The 17,959-nt window shown below is 46.6% G+C and overlaps 1 protein-coding gene across 1 annotated transcript in view; it reads left to right on the top strand.

Moving 5' to 3' along the window:
* setbp1 (SET binding protein 1) overlaps positions 1–17,699 on the top strand; it is a 34,710-nt gene extending 17,011 nt beyond the window's left edge. The window contains exons 3-7 of the mRNA XM_085786973.1: positions 4,483–4,904; positions 5,384–7,324; positions 7,431–7,638; positions 7,733–8,798; positions 12,783–17,699. Of these exons, the coding sequence (XP_085643099.1) occupies positions 4,483–4,904; positions 5,384–7,324; positions 7,431–7,638; positions 7,733–8,798; positions 12,783–13,288 (4,143 nt within the window). The 3' untranslated portion in view covers positions 13,289–17,699. The remainder of the gene's footprint in view (positions 1–4,482; positions 4,905–5,383; positions 7,325–7,430; positions 7,639–7,732; positions 8,799–12,782) is intronic.
* Positions 17,700–17,959: the final 260 nt, after the last annotated feature.

Raw genomic sequence — 17,959 nt, 5'->3', positions numbered from 1 at the left:
GCTGGCTGAGGCAGCACATGCTGAGTGAAAACAGACACACAGACACACGCATACACACACAATTTTAGGCAGCGGGCCTGATCCCAGTGATCCACAAACTGTCCCACCTTGACACCCCCTCCTTTTTACTCCCCTTTTCTCCTCCCTCTTTTCTCTCCCCTGCTGTGGGTCTCCTCAGGCGCATGAATGGAAGTCTTTATTCCCAGGAGAACTGGTGGGAAGAACGAGAGAACGAGAAACAGGGATTGGGGGGTGGGTGGGGGGGGTGGGGGGGGTGGCTCTGTGAGAGTGGCTGCAAGATCAACACAGTGCCACAGCTCCTCTTTTCTTCTCCTCCACCGCTTTTCCCTCCTTTTCTCTGTACACCCCCCCTCCTCCCCCCCAACCCCCTTTAAGTGCAGTGGACACAAAGCCGTGTTAGTATTCATGGTGTTTGTTTGCAGAGGAGCTGTGTGTGTGTGTGTGTGTGTGTGTGTGTGTGTGTGTGTGTGTGTGCAGGGCTGTCAGAAACACAGATCACAGAGAAGCAGCGCTCTGAATGGGGCTGAAGAGAAGCGGGTAGGGGAGGCGGGGGGGGGGTGAGGGGTGGGGAGTGGTGGTGGTGCGGGGGGGGTGTAGTTCCCACAGGGGGAGAATGGTCAGCTCCAGAAAGGAGAAAAGAAGAAGAAAAGGAAGGATGAGATGGTGGTGTGGTGGTGGAGAAGGGGGTGTGGGGGGGGCAGTGCACGAGGCCACGGGGGCAGAGGGAGACAGCGCGGTGTCAAAGCCAAGGAGAGAGTGTGTGACAAGGAGAGAGTGGGAAAAAGAGGGGATCATATCAATCATAAGGTTTCGGAGGGAACTAGCTGTTAATGGGTCTAGGCACCTCTCTTCTTGTTTTTCTGCTGGTCCTCTTCTTCCCTCCCTCTCTGCCACTCTCATTCTTTCAGTAACCCCTCCACCCCTCCCCATTTCTCCCTCTCCCTCTCCCTCTCTCTTTTTCTCTCTCTCTCTCTCCCTCTCTCTCCCTCCCACCCTCTGTCTCCCTGTGCCTCTCTCTCTCTTTCTCTCTCTTTGTGTGTCTGTCTGGACAGCTGCCCAGTTCCATACACAGGGAAAAATGAAACACTCTAACCACCGGGCGTGCAGCCAAATAAAAGGCTGCGAAAAACTATTTGAAGGGCAGCATGTTTGTGTGTGTTTGTGTGTGCACGGCGCGTCTGTGTGTGCGTGCGTGCGTGCGTGCACAGGGGTTGGTGTATATGTTTGCTCGTGTACATGTGTGTCTAAGTTTGCTGGGTTGTGAGATTTGGGTGTGCCTGTTTAGGGTGTTCTTTCCCAGTATAATGGTGCAGCCAGGGTGCTGCTCTGTTCGTGTACATGTGGGTGTGAGGGAGAGGTTCCACTCTGAGGTTCAGTTTATTCAACAGTGGAAAACCAAAGGCTGCAGGAGAGAGGGGGGGGGCTGTCACATACCTCGCCTCACGTCAAGCTGGGGGACAGATGATTTCTCTAACTGTAGATTTAAAACACCCTGAATGTAAACGTCACATTCAGACACACACACACATTTGTCAGTAAATATATGCTGACTCATTTGCTAAGTGTCTTTCAGTTGTGTGATTGCAGCACTTAGTCACATATTAACCATGACCTCCGCTGCTGCGCTCTGACCTTATCTGATGGTTACATCACCAGTGGAAAGGAATGTGCTACTCCATATCTGCCAGCATTTGGGTGCTGAAGAGCCTTTGTGTAACTGACTGAGACCAATCCATGTTGTTACAGTGCTGGCCCAGAGGAAGACATCCTAGAAATGGTTGTTGACCTAGCTGCGGAGTATGACCCTTAACCCCTGAGCACAGCCCTAAGAGCCTCAGGGGTGGGAGAGCGCTTCAGATGGTGCTGAGGACTAAATATGCTTTGGGTCTGTTGTGTGCTGGCCTTTCTCCATATTTTTATTCGATCTGTGGGGACTTGAAGAAGAAGGAGTAGGACAGTACAGAAAAGGTTGAAGGCTCACAGCTCGCGTGCTTGTGTGTTGCTCCAGGGTCAGAGTCCCTGGCAGTGCTTATCCCCTGACCGCTGCCCCCTGCTGCAGGCCAGCAGTAGCACAGGGAGATGACAGTACATTCACCACCATATGACAAGAACGGGGGCCAAGCTCATACAACAGAGACATATAGATTTTTTTTTTTTCAGTGGCATTGGTGCAGCTGTGCAGAGTATACACAGTCTTTGCAGTAAAAGATAAGCATAAAGAGGCAATGCAGAAACATACAGTGCACAGTGTGGCTATATAAAAACGTGGGGCAATTATCACATGAATACCTGTAATGTTGTTTGAGCGAATAAGGTTGGACCTGTCTGGAAAAGAGCAAGGAGAATAAGGAGTTCTTTCCATACCGTGTTGACTGCAACAACCATGAGAGCACCTCAGTTTATATGACCACTATTTATATTTGCTTGTGTGAATATCAGACAGTGAGTGTGTTTTCCCTGGAAATGCTTCATGGAATGTGAGAGGGAAGGAGAGGGTGGTAGAAGGGAGGAAACTAAGAACAAAAAGCTGAACTGGTGCCAATAACCCAACCTCAACCGGAAAGCGCAAGTGGAGGGGGGAGGGGGAGGGGGGTGATACGGGGGGATTGGAGCTCCCTATTTCTGTGTTTTTTTTTTCCTTTTTCTTCTCTTTTGCTTTCTTTCAGTAGTAGGAAAGGTGCCCATGCCTCCTCGCTTTATTATCTCTTTGTGGTTGCATTGTGGTTAGTGGGGAGGACACGTGTGTGTGTGTGTGTGTTTGTCTGAGTGGGTGGGTGCTTGTCTGTCTCTCTCTAATCACCTCCATCTACCTGTCTGTCTCTTTTTCTGTGCCCTCCTTTAACCTGAAACAGCAGGTACTCCAGAACGGGTTAAATGAGAAAGCATGTGTGTATCAGGTGTCTGTCATCTTATCCCTGTGTGGACTCAGCGTCTCTTCTCCAGTGTCACTGGGCACAAACACACACAAATACAGCACTTATGCACACACATACATCTCAGAGATACATTCTGTGAGAAAAGAGACTACTAGCAGTGTGCTCAGGAGATAAATGACTGTGTATGTGTGTTTAAGAACATGCATTTTCTGGCATTGTTTGTCATTTACTCCTCTCCGTGCCTTTCTTGCGCTGTGCGTTTTTACCCAGGTGGTGTATGTTGCGTTAATCAGCATTCGTCTGTGTTTGCGCACAGAGTTTGTGCAGCTTGCGTCTGGCTGATAAACAGCTTCTGTTCAGCTGTGGAAGTGCAAGACGAGTGTCAGTGCATGGCGACTGATGGGATGGCAGTAAGAAGAAGAAAAAGGTCAGATGGTGATAGAGAAGGGATAGAGAATGAAAGTGGATACTGAAATGAAGGCAGAGCGTGGCACTGGGAGGGCAAACAACAGAAGTGGAGTAATGCTTGAATGTATATGTGCCCTTTCATGACTACATACATGATATATTTCATTATTGTGTATTGTGAGTGTATGCATGCAATTTGGCAGGCTGCTGATACATTCAGGCCAAAAATTGGTTGCCTGACTGTGTTGAAGTGTGATGTGTATGTGTGTGTGTGTGCGAAGGCAGGATTTTCTAAAGCTTTTTGAAATGTGTACAACCACTGTATGCATGTGTGAGTGTGTGTGCTCGCATGCCTGTGAGTACATGCTGAGAGGCAGGCCTGTGGTTAGGTTACATCTCCCTGCAGCGCAGCAGAACAGTGTCTTGTTGCGTCACACTGAGTCTGTTAATAACAGGCTAAACCACAAAGGCCATCCGCTGCTCTATTTCTCATCTTCCAGCAGTACAGTGATTATGCAGCAGTGATACATTAAGCATGGTTACGTTGTCAAGCTCAGTATATCAATGCTTGGGCATCCTCAGTCTTATATGGTCAAATGTTAACTGTGTCGTGAGTGAAGGTTGATTTCATCTTCATTGGGAAGCTGCAGATACACTGTGCTTTAGATTTAAGCATGTCCATTGTGTGTAGTATGACTGTTAAGTGTGTGCGACTGAGCTTGGCTACTAGAGTTTAATACTGTGTGCAGTCAGACACCCCCAACTCCATCCCCCAGCCCTCACAGCATGCAACATCCTTGCCACAGGAATTTAATTGCTCTGTAAACAAGCCTTTTGTTTTGTTGCACACTGTTTGCTCATGCACACAAGATGTATTAAAAGCTTCGGTCCTGCCGTGAAAGGAGAAGAATGTCACATCAGAGCACAACAAATCACTGATTTGATACGGTCTGACAAAAAACTGAATGCAGAACTAGATGCTGTGTTGTATAAGTATTATCTCTATGAAGATAAGCTGATGTTAAGAAGACAGGAAATTGAGTAGTCTTAGTTTTATGATCACATCATCATTATCATCATGTCACTTGTCAATCCCTACAGCTAAATAAAGCTGTCTTGTGTGATTGTAGTGTGTATGTAGTAACCAGTCTTTGTGTCTCTGCTCTCTCGTCTCCAGACATACGAGCGCCAGTTCAGAATGCCTGAGCAGAGAGAAGGAGGCCTGCTGCAACTACTGGGAGATCACACTCCGCCCAAACACCAGCTTCGCAGCTCCCTCCTTCCTGCACACACACTCTCACACACACAGCAGACGCAGCACACCCTCACACAACAATTCCAACACGCTCACGCACACCAACACCAAATCAATCCAGACTGGATCGCGTCTACAGCACCTTCTGCGTCCCCGGCCAATCCTGCAGATTCTGAGCCAGCCAGAGAACTGGCAGGAGCCAGTAGGAGCGCTCTGCTCGATCCAACCCAATCTTTCTCACGAACAGCGACGCAAAGCCCCTCACCTCAGAGATCTCTGACTCCAGACCTGCAGTTGCCAGTGGTTACAGATGCCAGTATTCTCAACCTGACCTCTCTCAGCAGGTATGCTTCATTTTCCTTGTGTAGTGGATCTCAACATGAAGAAAACATTATCACCCAGTCAGAAATACTTTACATTACATTATATAAAGGGTTTGTGTGTGTATATGTGTATACAAGTAAAAAAAATACAAACTCATAATACAGTATAAATATATACACAGTATATATATATACTGTATTATGAGTTTGTATTTTTTTTACTCTCATTTGTCACATCAATGACAATATACCTAAAGACAGAAAAAACTGACAATTATTACACAAGAGATTGCAATATGTTGCAGTATATCTTTACAGTTTAAAATAAAAATGACACAGACTCAATTGTCCTGGTAACATAACATGAGAGTCATCTGTTGATACCCACCCTTATGTATGGTGACACAAAATAAATGTTTATACTGCTACTGAGCTTTGGTGTAACACAAAACACCCTTTTTCTGCCATGCCTTAACTTTTCCTCTGTATATCTCCTGTAGGGGGAGGGGGTTGCAAGAGGTCAGCGAACAGCTCTTTGGGAACATCAAGAGGAAGTACGGTAGGAAAGACTCCCAGAGGATGCTCAGTAACCCCCACAGTGCCGATTCACCTTGGGGAAGACAGACAGAGAAAGGATCAGAGAGCCCAAGTAATCCTGAGGAAAGGCAGAAGTACAGGCAAGAGGCGACAGCTGAGCGGTTCCACGAAGAGAGAGAGGAAAGGAGAAAAGAGGAAAGAGAGCGAACAGCAGCTGGGAGGAGAGGAGATGAAGACGACAGGGGGATGCACATGCTGACAGAGGAAGGGAAAGGAAGAAAGAGGCGGAGGAGGCCTTCATTTGACGAGGCGTTTGCTGTAGATGAGCAATCGCAGCATCGGCAGGAGTCTGACACGACGGAAAAACACCAGCCTGGTCCCCAAGAACCCAAAGTAGCACACAAGTTGGAGATTCACAAAAATGATTCTCGACTCACAAGTCCGGGAGATGTCAATGGAGAGAGGATAGCAGACCGAGTGGATAAAGGTGAAAAAAGAGAAAAAGGAGAGAGGGCAGACAGGGCGGAGAGAGGGGAGACGGTTACAAGCGGGCCTGACCCGGAGTCGGCTCTGAGCGCAAACAGAATAAAGAAGAACCCGGTGGGCCGTCCCAAGATCAGCGCAGACACCCTGAAACACAGAGAGTCGATTCACAGTCTCATCAACAAACCCAGTCTTAACATGAACCCCAGACTCCCCAGCCCAAACCCCAGCCCCAGCCCCAGGGGCAGCATTAGCCCCAGCCCCAGCCCGAGACCCCGGGCGAACATCAGCCCCATCCCCAGCCCCAGACCCAGGACGGCCCTGAGCCCGAGCCCCTGCCACAGCACCAGCTCCACAGCCAGCTCCAGACCAAGCAAGGCCAAGGACAGGTGGTCCTACCTGAAAGCTAAAAGCCATGCCAGCCTCACGCCGCCCCAGAGGGACAACAGGAGTAGCCCCTCGACTCTGGCTGACCCACCCTCAGCCTTCCCCATCACGCCCTCTAGCCCCCTCTACACCAACACTGACAGTCTGACCGTCCACACACCCATCAAGAGGAAACGAGGGCGCCCCAAGAAGCAGCCCCTCCTGACAGTGGAGACCATCCACGAGGGCACCTCCACCTCCCCTCCGAGCCCCCTAGCACAGGAAACGTCTGCCGGGCTTAACCGTAGGAAGAAGACACACACTCTGAACACGTTAATGCAAATGACATCCACGACCACCAGCGCCAACTCCAACAGTCTGAAGCTAAAGCGTGGCAGGGGGAATTCCAGGCCGGTGAATAAGATGAAGCTTGGGAAAATGCAGAGCATCCTGAATGAGATCCTTTCAGGCTCCAGTCAGAACGGCACTCTGGCTCTGAAGTCATCCTCTGCCCCGGTTTCCTCGGCTATGAGCGCCATGGCCTCCACCATAGAGGCTCGGCTGGGAAAACAGATAAATGTCAGCAAGAGAGGAACCATCTACATTGGTAAGAAGAGAGGGCGGAAACCCAGAGCAGAAACCCAAGGCTCCAACCCTCCTAAAACCACTAGGGACAAGCCCCCCATGTGTGTGTCCACCTCCAGTCTCTATGACAGCCATGTAGTGCCTTCCACCACCTCGTCTCCCAGCTCCAGCGCCGCGTTAATGAGAGTCAGCCACTCCGATAGCGCCATGCCCAGTCTGCAGCCCATCTCGGCTCTGCCCTCCAAGCCTCCCAGCAGGAGCTTTCTCTCTGGAGGGTGGAAGCTGTCTCCTCCACGCCTTCTGGCCAATTCACCCTCCCACCTGTCAGAGGGAGCGTCAGTGAAGGAGGTGACCCTGTCGCCCATCAGCGAGTCCCACAGTGAGGAGACTATTCCCAGCGACAGCGGGATCGGGACGGATAACAACAGCACCTCCGATCAAACCGAGAAGGGGCCCGCCTCTCGACGCAGGTGCGGTAGATTGCTCCTACGCTCCTTGACCTTTCTTGAACACCGACTGGTACACATTCATGACAAACTGCCATGTTAAACTGTATGTTATGTTGTGTTCACACAGGTACTCGTTTGATCTGTGTGGGTTTGAGGCAGCCGAGGCGGCAGCTCTGGAGGCGTCCAACAGGGGCAGCAGAGTACGCTGTGAGCGGCAAGTTACTGCTGTTGACAGCTTCTTGTCACAGCAGGAAAAGAAGCAAAAACATCATCGGCGGAAGAGGAAGTGTTTACAGAGCCGGGATCATCTTCATTTTCTCTCTGAACTGGAGGAGGTTAGTAACACTTTGATGAATTGATGTTTGACCGCACACTGTAATGTGCAAGTGCTGTATTTACCTAAATGTTTCCTCTCTTCAAACCCCACAGGTTGTGGTCAAGCTCCAGCAGCTGCGAGTGTCTCACAGACGATATGCCTGCTACCCCCAGCACCCATATCCCTCCATTTTCCGCCTAAATTTCCATCATTACTACCCAGTTACCTACGACTCCTACCCCTGTGACTCCAGCTCATACCTGCGCCGGAGTGCTGATCTGAAGGCCAAGAGGAGACGCGGTCGTCCAGCCAAAGCCAGCGAGCCAATCACATCGAAGCTGCCTTTTGTTCCAGGATATGGTTATCCGCTGGCGGGGGGAAATTTCTATGCAGCACCATATGCGATGCCTTACGCATCTCCTCTGAGTCTGGGCTACTTTCCCCCTGCTCCCCCATTCTACCTGCCCCACCACTCACTTGGACCTGCACCTCCATCTCCCTTTATGAGGCCAGCTGTCCCCCCACCCAAGGCTTTCCACTCCAGTGGACACTCCAAGCTGCAGCCAGGGGCCAAGCTTCGCAGCAGTAGCGGCCCACTCCAGGGGTCGTCTGTAAGAGGAGAGGGACTCGGATCCCTGGGCAGTGGAAGTGCAGGTGGTCTCGCAGGGGTTCGCCTCCATAAGAGGAAGCACAAGCACAAACATAAGCACAAGGATGAACCCCTCCTTTCGCCACGAGACCGACAGGAGTTGGGTGGGCTTTTCAGTGGAGCTAAGACCACTGCACGACTCAGCATGCTGAGTGACAGGAGGGACTCGTCCAGTCAGGGCTCGTCAAAGCATCCGGACAAGCAGAGGGGCAGCGGTAGAGGCTCAAGTCTGGGATCCAGCTTAGGGATGTTTGAGTCGGACCAGCTGTCCACACACTCTCTCGCTGACAGCCAGTTCCACTCCTGTCAGACTGGACAGCCTATAAACAGCTTCATGAGCAGCTACAGTAGCCAATCGCAACGGTCGGAGTCGGCGTCTGACCTCTTCCTGGGGTCACGGGAGGACGAATGTGGTGGGAGGAGCAGGAAGACGAGGCTGGCTGTGTTTGGAGATCAGGGCTTAATGTCATTCCAAACTGCCAGGCAGGAGCCAGGACAGATGAACAAGTGCTCCAGTCCCTCCCTCACTGGTAAGAGCCTCTTATATCAGGATTACCTGTTGTTCATTAATAAACCACACAATGCTCTTTTGCTCAGAAACCAGGAAGAAGGAGTAGTTTTCTCTTTTGACAGCAACACAGTGAAAAGCGTTGTTTACTTTGATGATGTGCTGGAGGTTTGATGTTACCCAGTCTGGAATAACTGCCTGTTTGTCTTTACCTAACCAGCTCACTTATGACATGACTTCCTGTTACTACCTCACATTGAAAGTCATACATGGCTCCCCTGTGGAAAGCTAATGATACGAAGCATCAACAGGAAGTGTCCAGCTGACAGAAACAGCAGTGGACCTCATTACAGATCCAACTGCGGGGCAATAGAGAGCAACTGACAGTGACTTATACTAATTAAAAGCTGAACATAGGTCGTGGTATAGAAAAGGTGACTTCTGTTTCATCACCTGTGTGACCATGAATTTGGCCACTGAGTTTACCATAATGTTGACATGTAGCTCTGATAAGGAAATACTTGATGTGCGCACTGTGCAGTTCAGTATAAAATCCTACTCCGCAGTTAATGCATCCTACACCTAAGCAGACAGGGGAAAAAGATACAAGATATAAACCTGGTATTACAAGCTTTTTATGAGTAATCTTAAGCTGCCATTGTTAGAGAACTGATAACATGGCTAAATCAGGAGCATATTTTCAAAAAGTAGTTGATGTCCAAAATATTTACATTTCACATTTACTCATTTCGCAGACACTTTTATCCAAAGTGACTTAGAAGCGAGGGGCATCACTAAAGCTTCAATGCAGTAGGAGACCTCGGTGTAAGAACTAAGTACCTCACCAATGTATTATTCTGTTCCCTAGCGATAATGGGCTACAGTTTTAATCACATAATTTGTCTGAGTTAACTGGGCTTTCTCTGTTTTTAAATGTGGATTTCAGCGCCCTCATTAAGGTGATTCCTATTTATAAATATGCTTTGTAGGGGATTATTAGGATTTAAAGCAGACAAAGAAGCAGAGTAGCCCCAAATTCTCACTACCAAACTAATGTGTATTTTGGTACATTCTGTATTCTGCTGTCTTTGAGCACATCTGGCTGGGGATAGAGAGAACGTAATGCATGGATGGAGACGACTATAATTCACCAATCTCTCCTTCCTCCCCTCCCACCCTCCCTTCCCTCTCTCCTGCCAATGCCTTTGCCAGAGATATATTATTCACACAGTGTGATTTATTTTCTACAGACACGCCGTAAAAGGCCCTTGCCTGTGTTAAAAGAGCTGGCTGGCAGCCAGGGGTTTAATGACTGGGGCCTAGTCCAGTGGTGGGGAGGAGAAGCCAGGGGCTCAGTTAGAATACACCCCCCACCCCAGGGGATCCAGGAGGGATGACTCATATACACCACCCCACACCCACACCCCACACCCTACACACACCCCCGCCTTCCACGTTATTCCTCCAGTGTTGTTACACCTCTTCTACCCTCCATGTCCTTCCTTTTTCCCCTTGTGCTGCTTCTACAATTTTTGCCCTTGATTTCCTCCTTCCACCTTCTCCCACAATCCCCACATCCACATGCAGACACTTCCCCTTGTTCCTCCACCGCTTCCTCCCCCTCCCCCTTGTATCTCTCTTTCCTCCTTCCCTTTCTCTTTCTGCTTTTTTTCTCCTTCTCTCCCCTCCCCCTTGTTCCCCCATTACCCTCTCTTTTCCCCATTCCCTCTGCCCCTCCTCTAGCATGACTTACTGCTTCACTTCACAGCTTTAGCCCAATTAAAACATAGGCGCGTGTGCATACGCACGCATGCCACACAACCACACATACATACACATGCACATGCTGGCATGGACCCACTCTGATACACACAGATATACACATGCAGATAGATAGAGTCCCATCCACAAGCTGACATGGACACAAAATTCAAATTATTATCTGAGCACGAGATTGTAAATCATTTCTTAATAGAACCAGTTTGTAACTATTTGAATTTTTTATCTCTCAATGCTAGTGTGTGTGCCTGACAACAATATCTCACACAGGCATATTTACATAAAAGCAGGTCATCCCCTATTGACTTAATGAGAATGATTTTCCTTGTGTCACATGACTTGTTTAGACGCGTGTGTGCACTTTTATGTAGAGAAGCACTCAAACACCAATTAATATACATAAAGGACCACTTTGTGTCTTTCTAGTCTCCGCCACCGCAGTGGCAGTGGATAAGTGAGCATGTATTTGTGGGTTGTAGTGACTTCCTTTTCCACAGAGAAACAGGTCCTCGGTGCTATACGGCCCCTCACACTGCTGAAGGTCACCGGTTTTATGTTCCGTGTATGCAGCTCATAAATTTCTGCTACTTTGTAGTGTGTGCGTGTGTGTGTGTGTGTGTGTGTGTGTGTGCGCATGTGTGCGTGTGTGTGTGAGCGTAGCGTGTGCACACTTCTGTTCAGCTCATAAACTACTGCTACTTAGTGCTTTCTGCATTAGACTAATTTCACTGTCTGCCCTGAATACTTGAGTAACAATAGAGTCAGATGTTCCTTCGAGTTTTAAATGGAGGGCTGTCAGGCGTCTCTTTATCTTCCCTTACTCTTGGTTCATTAGTAAACACTTTGCTCTACTCCCTAACTCTTAATGTTCACTTAAACATTCCCATTTTGTTTCTTTAAATAAATAAATATATATATATATATATATATATACATATGACAATATCACATGTATAGTCTTGTCATGTTGCAACACTTTGCTGAAGCCACACAAAGCTTCACATTCAAGTCATGCATTATTAAACAAACAGACACAGTCTTAATATATGGTACACAATATCTTAGTATACATTTTCCTGCAACCCAGTCCACCATATTAAGTGTCTAAAATTCAGAGCTGTTTTGGTTTTAGCACAGTCATCAATGTGTTAGAGCACTGCAGAAACATACTACACTGTATCTGCAGGATCCTGGAGAAAAAGAAGAAAGGAGATGGTTAGGAAAACCAGGAAGAAGAATAAAAGCTCAAGAAAAAGAGACCAAGCATGTTGTATGCACACTGCTTGGGGACTGGTGGCTGATTGTGCTTTTCCTCCATTTTGGCTGTGGCTCAGTCTGAGCCCTGGGAACAGTGCCCAGACAGAGAGGGGGGGGGGACTAAGAAATGGGACAGAGATGGGAAACAAAAAGAATGACAGAGACGGACCAAGACCAGGAAGAGGTTTCTGAAATAGAGAAGGAAATGAAATGGTGCAGTGTTACCAGTTTAATTGAAAATTAGAGAGTAGCATATTGCAGCCCATGAAGAGTGGAGAGAAAAAGAAAATGAGAGTGATGGGGAGAGGGGGAAACAGAAAGGATAGAACAGCATGTAAAGGGCATACTGCCCAGTTCACCAGTGTGAAGGAAACAATATGGCTCCAGTTTCATCTGCTCAGCCATTCTAAACTCAAATTCATTATTTGTGCACGTTGCGCATGTGAGTGTGTGCATTTGTGTGTTTTTGTCTGTGTGTGTCAGTATGTGCTCGTGCACAAATGTGTCAATACATGTTTTCGTGTCTGTGTCTTTGTGTGTGTTTTTGGCTTTTTGGCAGCCTGTGCTCCAGATGCACAGGGTTGTTATTGTGTAGCGACATATTAAATGGTTAAAGGAGAAATTTCTGTGGGTTTCCTGCTAGCAGAATGGGATCTCCTCCTCTCCCCTCTCCTCTCTGCTCTCTAGTAGACAATTACAGGATAGGATCTGCTCTCCTGGCTCAGCTGGGCTTTGAAAGGCTTACATGAATATGTCAAAATTAGCAGGAAGCTCTTGAAAAAAAAGATTGAAAGAAAAGACTCTCTCCATGAGCTAAATTGGCATAATGTCTTTCCTGGCCTTTCCAAGGCTGCTCATTTTGACTGACATGCTAGAATGAAAACTCCTTTCTCTTTATAGACCTTGCTGTGCTATTTATTTACCTTCTGATGTTTCACCTCACTCATACTCGCTCTCTCTCCTCTCCCAGGTGTTCCCAGTAAGCGGAGGTATAAACGTCGTGAGGTGGAACAGATCCAGAAGGATGTCAGGAGAATGCATTCTTTGAACTTTGAGCATGTGCAGAAGATCCTCCGTGCCAAGCGCCTGCAGCGACAAGCCAAAACAGGAAACAATGTCATCAAACGACGGCCTGGACGGCCCCGAAAACAACCCCTAGAGGAATCAGAGCCGATTAACAGGAGGGAGGATGATCGGGCTGATGGTCGGGGTTTGGACATGTTGGTCAGTAGGAGAGGTGATGGGAGGACTCTGGGGATGCCTGTCCTGGAGAGGTGTGATGACCTGCCAGGTAGGCAGAGCCTGAGGCCCAGCTTGATCCCCGAGCCGCTGGAGTTCTCCAATCACGATTCCATCTCAGCAACAATTGAGACCGTGGTGCATCAAGCACGGTCAGTGGCTCCGCTGGCCAAAGGGGGGAAGCGCAGAGGCAGGGGCCACAGCAGGGACGAATTATGGGCTCCCTCCAGCCAATAGACCTGCAGGAGAGAGGAACTCCGTAACCGAACAGAGAGGAGTCAATGCTGTTCCAAGCCTATCAGATGCAGTGCCATTAATTTTGGGACTCCTCGGTGCACTTTGACTTGTTTCTTCTCTCTGATTTGTTGTGAGGACTACAGTGGGTCAGCGAAGAAGCAGGAGGAAGGAACACTTCTGGTGCCATCCCCCTGTTAGCTAACCCCAACCAGATATGAGCCTTTCAAGGATTCATTGAACCTTCATTTACAATGGCACTATATGGTACTATTTGATACTGAATCTAATGCTATAAAAGTGTGTGGTACTTATGATAGTGTAGGATATTATGTGATTCTTTATGTATCTGATACAGTGATGTGTATGGTTCTTTATGATACTGTATCTGAATGTGGCTTTAGCCATATATTTACCAGCAATGGGAGGGGGAATGGTTAATATAAAACTGTGCAGCTCTGCTTATTTTTGCCTTTCTGAGGAAGCTTGTCAAAGACATGTGGAATAATACAGCAGTAATTAAGCCACCTTACCCCAATACGTATCCCTGTTTTTGCTCTCACCCCCATCTGTACCCTCCACGTTTCCTCTCTCTCCCTCTGAGAAGTAAGTCATACTTCCTGGCAGCTCCTCACCCCTGGTCCCTCCCGGTCCCTGCTTCGATTCGTTAGCCCTCCCTGGTGCCTGCCGCTCAACTCCATCTCCCTTTGTCCTCTCATCTCCTCCCAATCATGTTTTACATCTTCCGTTGCTTGTCCTCCCTCAGCATACACCCTCCCCCCGTCTCGTTTATTTCTCCCTCCCTGCTCAGGCCTGTCCTGGGCAGTGACATGAAGGCAATATGGTGGATGAGACTGTCCCAGACTGTACATAGAAACAAAGTCCACTGTTGCCTGCCTTGTACAATGGGAAACCAGCTCATAGACATGTACTGGCATACAGTATATCAAATAGAAATTGTTGTACCATAGACAATGAAAGTTGTGTATTGTTTTATAACCAAAAACAGACGTGGGTGCGACTCAAGACAAGTTTGTTTTCAGACAGAAAGAACCACATGTATTCATTCATACACTCATTATTGTGTTTATATCCAGGGGGCATTGCATACAGGAGGAATATCAGGTGTGTTTTTGGTAAACCTTAAAATTGGTTTAATGCACTATGAAAAACCATACACTTGCATCAATCAAATGCAGCACTTACATGCTTGTTCCAGCCTTATGTTTTGGCCTTCGATGGTGTGGATATCCATTCCAGAGAGCATGCATTATTTTAATCAATTTGTATATGCAGGCTGCGCAGCCAAAAGCGTCAAACCGAAGCCCCAGTCTGAATCGTGATTGGACAGTTCAGCAGAGGAGGGCTCTCAGTCAGTGTTTTGAAAAGCTAATCCCAGTCTTTCTACTTTTACCTGATTTTCAATCCATATCCTATGGAAATATTTTTGGAAAGTAAATCTAGTATTTAGGTTTAGAAACCAAAGTCTCAGTATTCAGTGTAAGGATGTATTATTTAAAAGAAATTAAATCAGAGTTTGACAAACTCTCCACCATGTTGGCACCAATGTAAAGCATTCCTATGTGCACTCTAGAATGTAGCCATCTTGGATTTTTGTGTCAATATGTTAAGCCTTTGTTAAACTCTATCTACAGTGTCTGTGGCTTTGGGTAGTGGTTGGTATTTTCTCAAATAAGTATTTCAGAATATAAGCAATGGATCAGTGTTTCTTTGGCAACTCGGTTAAAGTTTTGTTTCAGGAGATTTCTGTTTTCTTTGGGCAGGGTGGGATTCTCAGTTGCAGCAGTTCAACTTGTGCCTTATGTTTCTTTCTCTCACCAATTTACATTTGACCTGAGAAATATCAAGAGGCAAAGAGTGCCCCAAAAATTGTCCCTAAATGTTCATGATTGTGCATATGACGCATTGTGTCTTAGTCATCCGAACCCTGACACTGCCTGTGTCCCTTCACAGCTTCCAGTCCAGCATCCTCTGTCACCGGGCACCGAGTCGCTCTCCCAGCTGCCTTCTAGTTTTCTGACCCATATCATCATAACAGAACTAGAAGGGCTGGACTGATGAGGATAATTACTGTGTTAAATACACATCATGTACTTGCCTACATACTGCCTCACAGCAGTGGTGGAAACAGATGTGTTTATATCCAGCGGTATTGATTGTACTCGATGTCCCAGATATATAATTGAAGATCACATGCTCTGCCCAGTGTATAACCAGTTATTTACAACACATAACTGGTCACATACTTGGCAGGGGAAGAGCAGAGGAGGTTGTCATGGAAACCACATTCTCATACATTGTTGTTTGCTATGCATCAGGCCATGCCTGGCAATGACCTTAAAAGGAATTTCTGTTCTGGGTCCACCCTTCGACAAAGAGAAATAAGTGGTCTTATTTACTGAATAAAATGAATTCATGTAACAAGAATTGTGAATAATACCAGTAATAATTTGTAATAAGTTGTGCAGAAAGTGACTATCATTTCATGAAAACTATAGTTACTGCAGCTCTATGCAGTACAAGCCTTAACCAGATGTAAAACTACAGTATTCAAGTGTTTGTTGTAAATAGTGTTAGTATGTCCATCCTGCATGGATACTGGTTGGGCTCAGCTATGCTGGGACTGTCTCCTAAAACCACAGTAGACCTTCTCTCTCTATCAAGACTGCTCACGACCCAAGAAAACGTACAGAAGTGACCACCAAAATTCATTTTCCTATTTGACAAATTCTGCTTTACACTGACATTTACTGTTCCAGTCTGCTAAATTACACAGAATGCTAAAATAATTTGCCTTATCACACCTTTAAATGGTTTTTGGAGGATACAAACCCCACTGTAGTGCAATCAACCAAAAATAGGAATCCCTGCTGACTTGCAGCTATTTCGCCTGCAGTCAGTCGGGGCAGTGCAGTAGCATGTGGAGTAAGTGAGGGGGTTGTGTGAGTGGGGGGCGGGGGGGTTCTCAGAGGAAACAGCCAAAAATACACTCGTCCTAACGTTAGTGTGCTTAACCTTGCTTCGCTAGATGACTTTCAGTGGGTCTGCAGTCTGTTGTGGTGAAGATGAGGTCTAGATATGTGGTCCATGAGGTGTAGAGACTAAACGCTTGGCAGCTTACTCCTCCATACTGTGGTCAGTCGGTGGTCTCTGATGTAAGAGTTAAAGACCCCAGGTGTTGTCTGTCCTGTCTGTCTCTCCTACCAGCCAATGCTCCGGTGCCTTCTAACACTGACAAGTATTGTCCTAATCCAGAGCTTTCACTCTACACAGAGACTGCAGAGGGGATGTGGCTGTGAATAGGGTTCAAGGTCACTGTTGTGGTACTGTATTTAGCAGCCAATCTGGACCAGTGGCTACAGGGGGACCCCAAACACTGATGTAAGGCTCCTTTACCTTATCTTTGGTGCTAGCATCAAGGGCAGCGCAGCAGTGTTTGACCTTAAATCAGTGGTTGGGGTGTATTTTCCTGTAGCACGTATTTACCAGTTCCCTGTAACAACTAGGATGAGATATAATGGCACCTAAATTTTTGCCACCTCCATTCCCTATGTAGCATGCTGTGATGAGTGTCCTACAAATGGAGTGAGGGGTCATGTGAGACAGAGCCTCATAAATGTACATGTCGTCATCCTCACAGCATATGTTACAGTTCTAAGCTATAATGTTGTTCAAAGCTGAAAGTGCAGATGAAGCATTGAGAAAACCAATAAATGTACTTCTTTAGAGCACAAAGTGAGCTCTTCTAACAGTGTGGGCATATTTTAGTTTGTATACATAGTGTATTTGAACCTTTTTCTAGAGTGGGTTTCCTTTATTTGCATGCTCAACTTGATTGTATGCATAAATATTTTAGACAAGCCGAAAGTTGAATTTCAATTGAATTTGGAGCAAGACTTGTACATTGTTTGATATGTTTCTTTTTGTAATGAATTTTTTAATTCATGAAGCATTTTTGTACATTGTATGAATATTACAAACTGCAAATATTTGACATATAGAGTAAATACTAGATGCGCATGCATATGCATATATCCTTCACAGTATGTATGTGTAAATGTACACATATATTTTGTATTTGCATTTGCTGGCATACAGATATATGTCTTAAGCACATATATACATGCAATATATATGTATATCCATGTCCGCTGGCATGCTTTTGGTCATGTTTATCTTCCATGATCTTGTAGGTTCTTTTTTTTTTTCCATTTTGTTTTTTTGTTTTTGTTTTGTTTTTTTGTTTTTTATTTCTCTTTCCTCAGAAAGAAAAGCTCATTCTTTTGCTATGCTTCTGTTGGCTAGCAGCATTGAGCACTTATTAAGAAGAACTACAGTTGAAGTTGTTCATGTTATCCATTGTGTGAAATAATAAATGACTTTATTGACAGCTGATGGTGGCATGTGTTTTGTTATTCCTGAGTAAAATTAGGTCAGATTTAATGCTCTAATCACCTAAAAACTGCTTTGTCACATGTTGAGATAAGGCTGATAAGTTATCCTGCGATAAGAGCCAGTGAGTGTGTATGTGAGCGTGTGCAGCATGCATACGAATGTGTGTGTGTGTGTGTGTGTGTGTGGGAGTGAGATGACAGGAGGGCCTGCTACACTGTTGCTACTGAATGTCAGATGGTCCCAGTGAATGAGTACTAC

This window comes from Trachurus japonicus, chromosome 9 (assembly GCF_045865225.1).
Source record: "Trachurus japonicus isolate A0001 chromosome 9, Traja_1.0".
NCBI classification, from domain to species: Eukaryota; Metazoa; Chordata; class Actinopteri; order Carangiformes; family Carangidae; genus Trachurus; species Trachurus japonicus.
The sequence above is the reverse complement of the archived record's forward strand: the minus strand, read 5'-3'. Positions and strand labels throughout refer to the sequence as shown.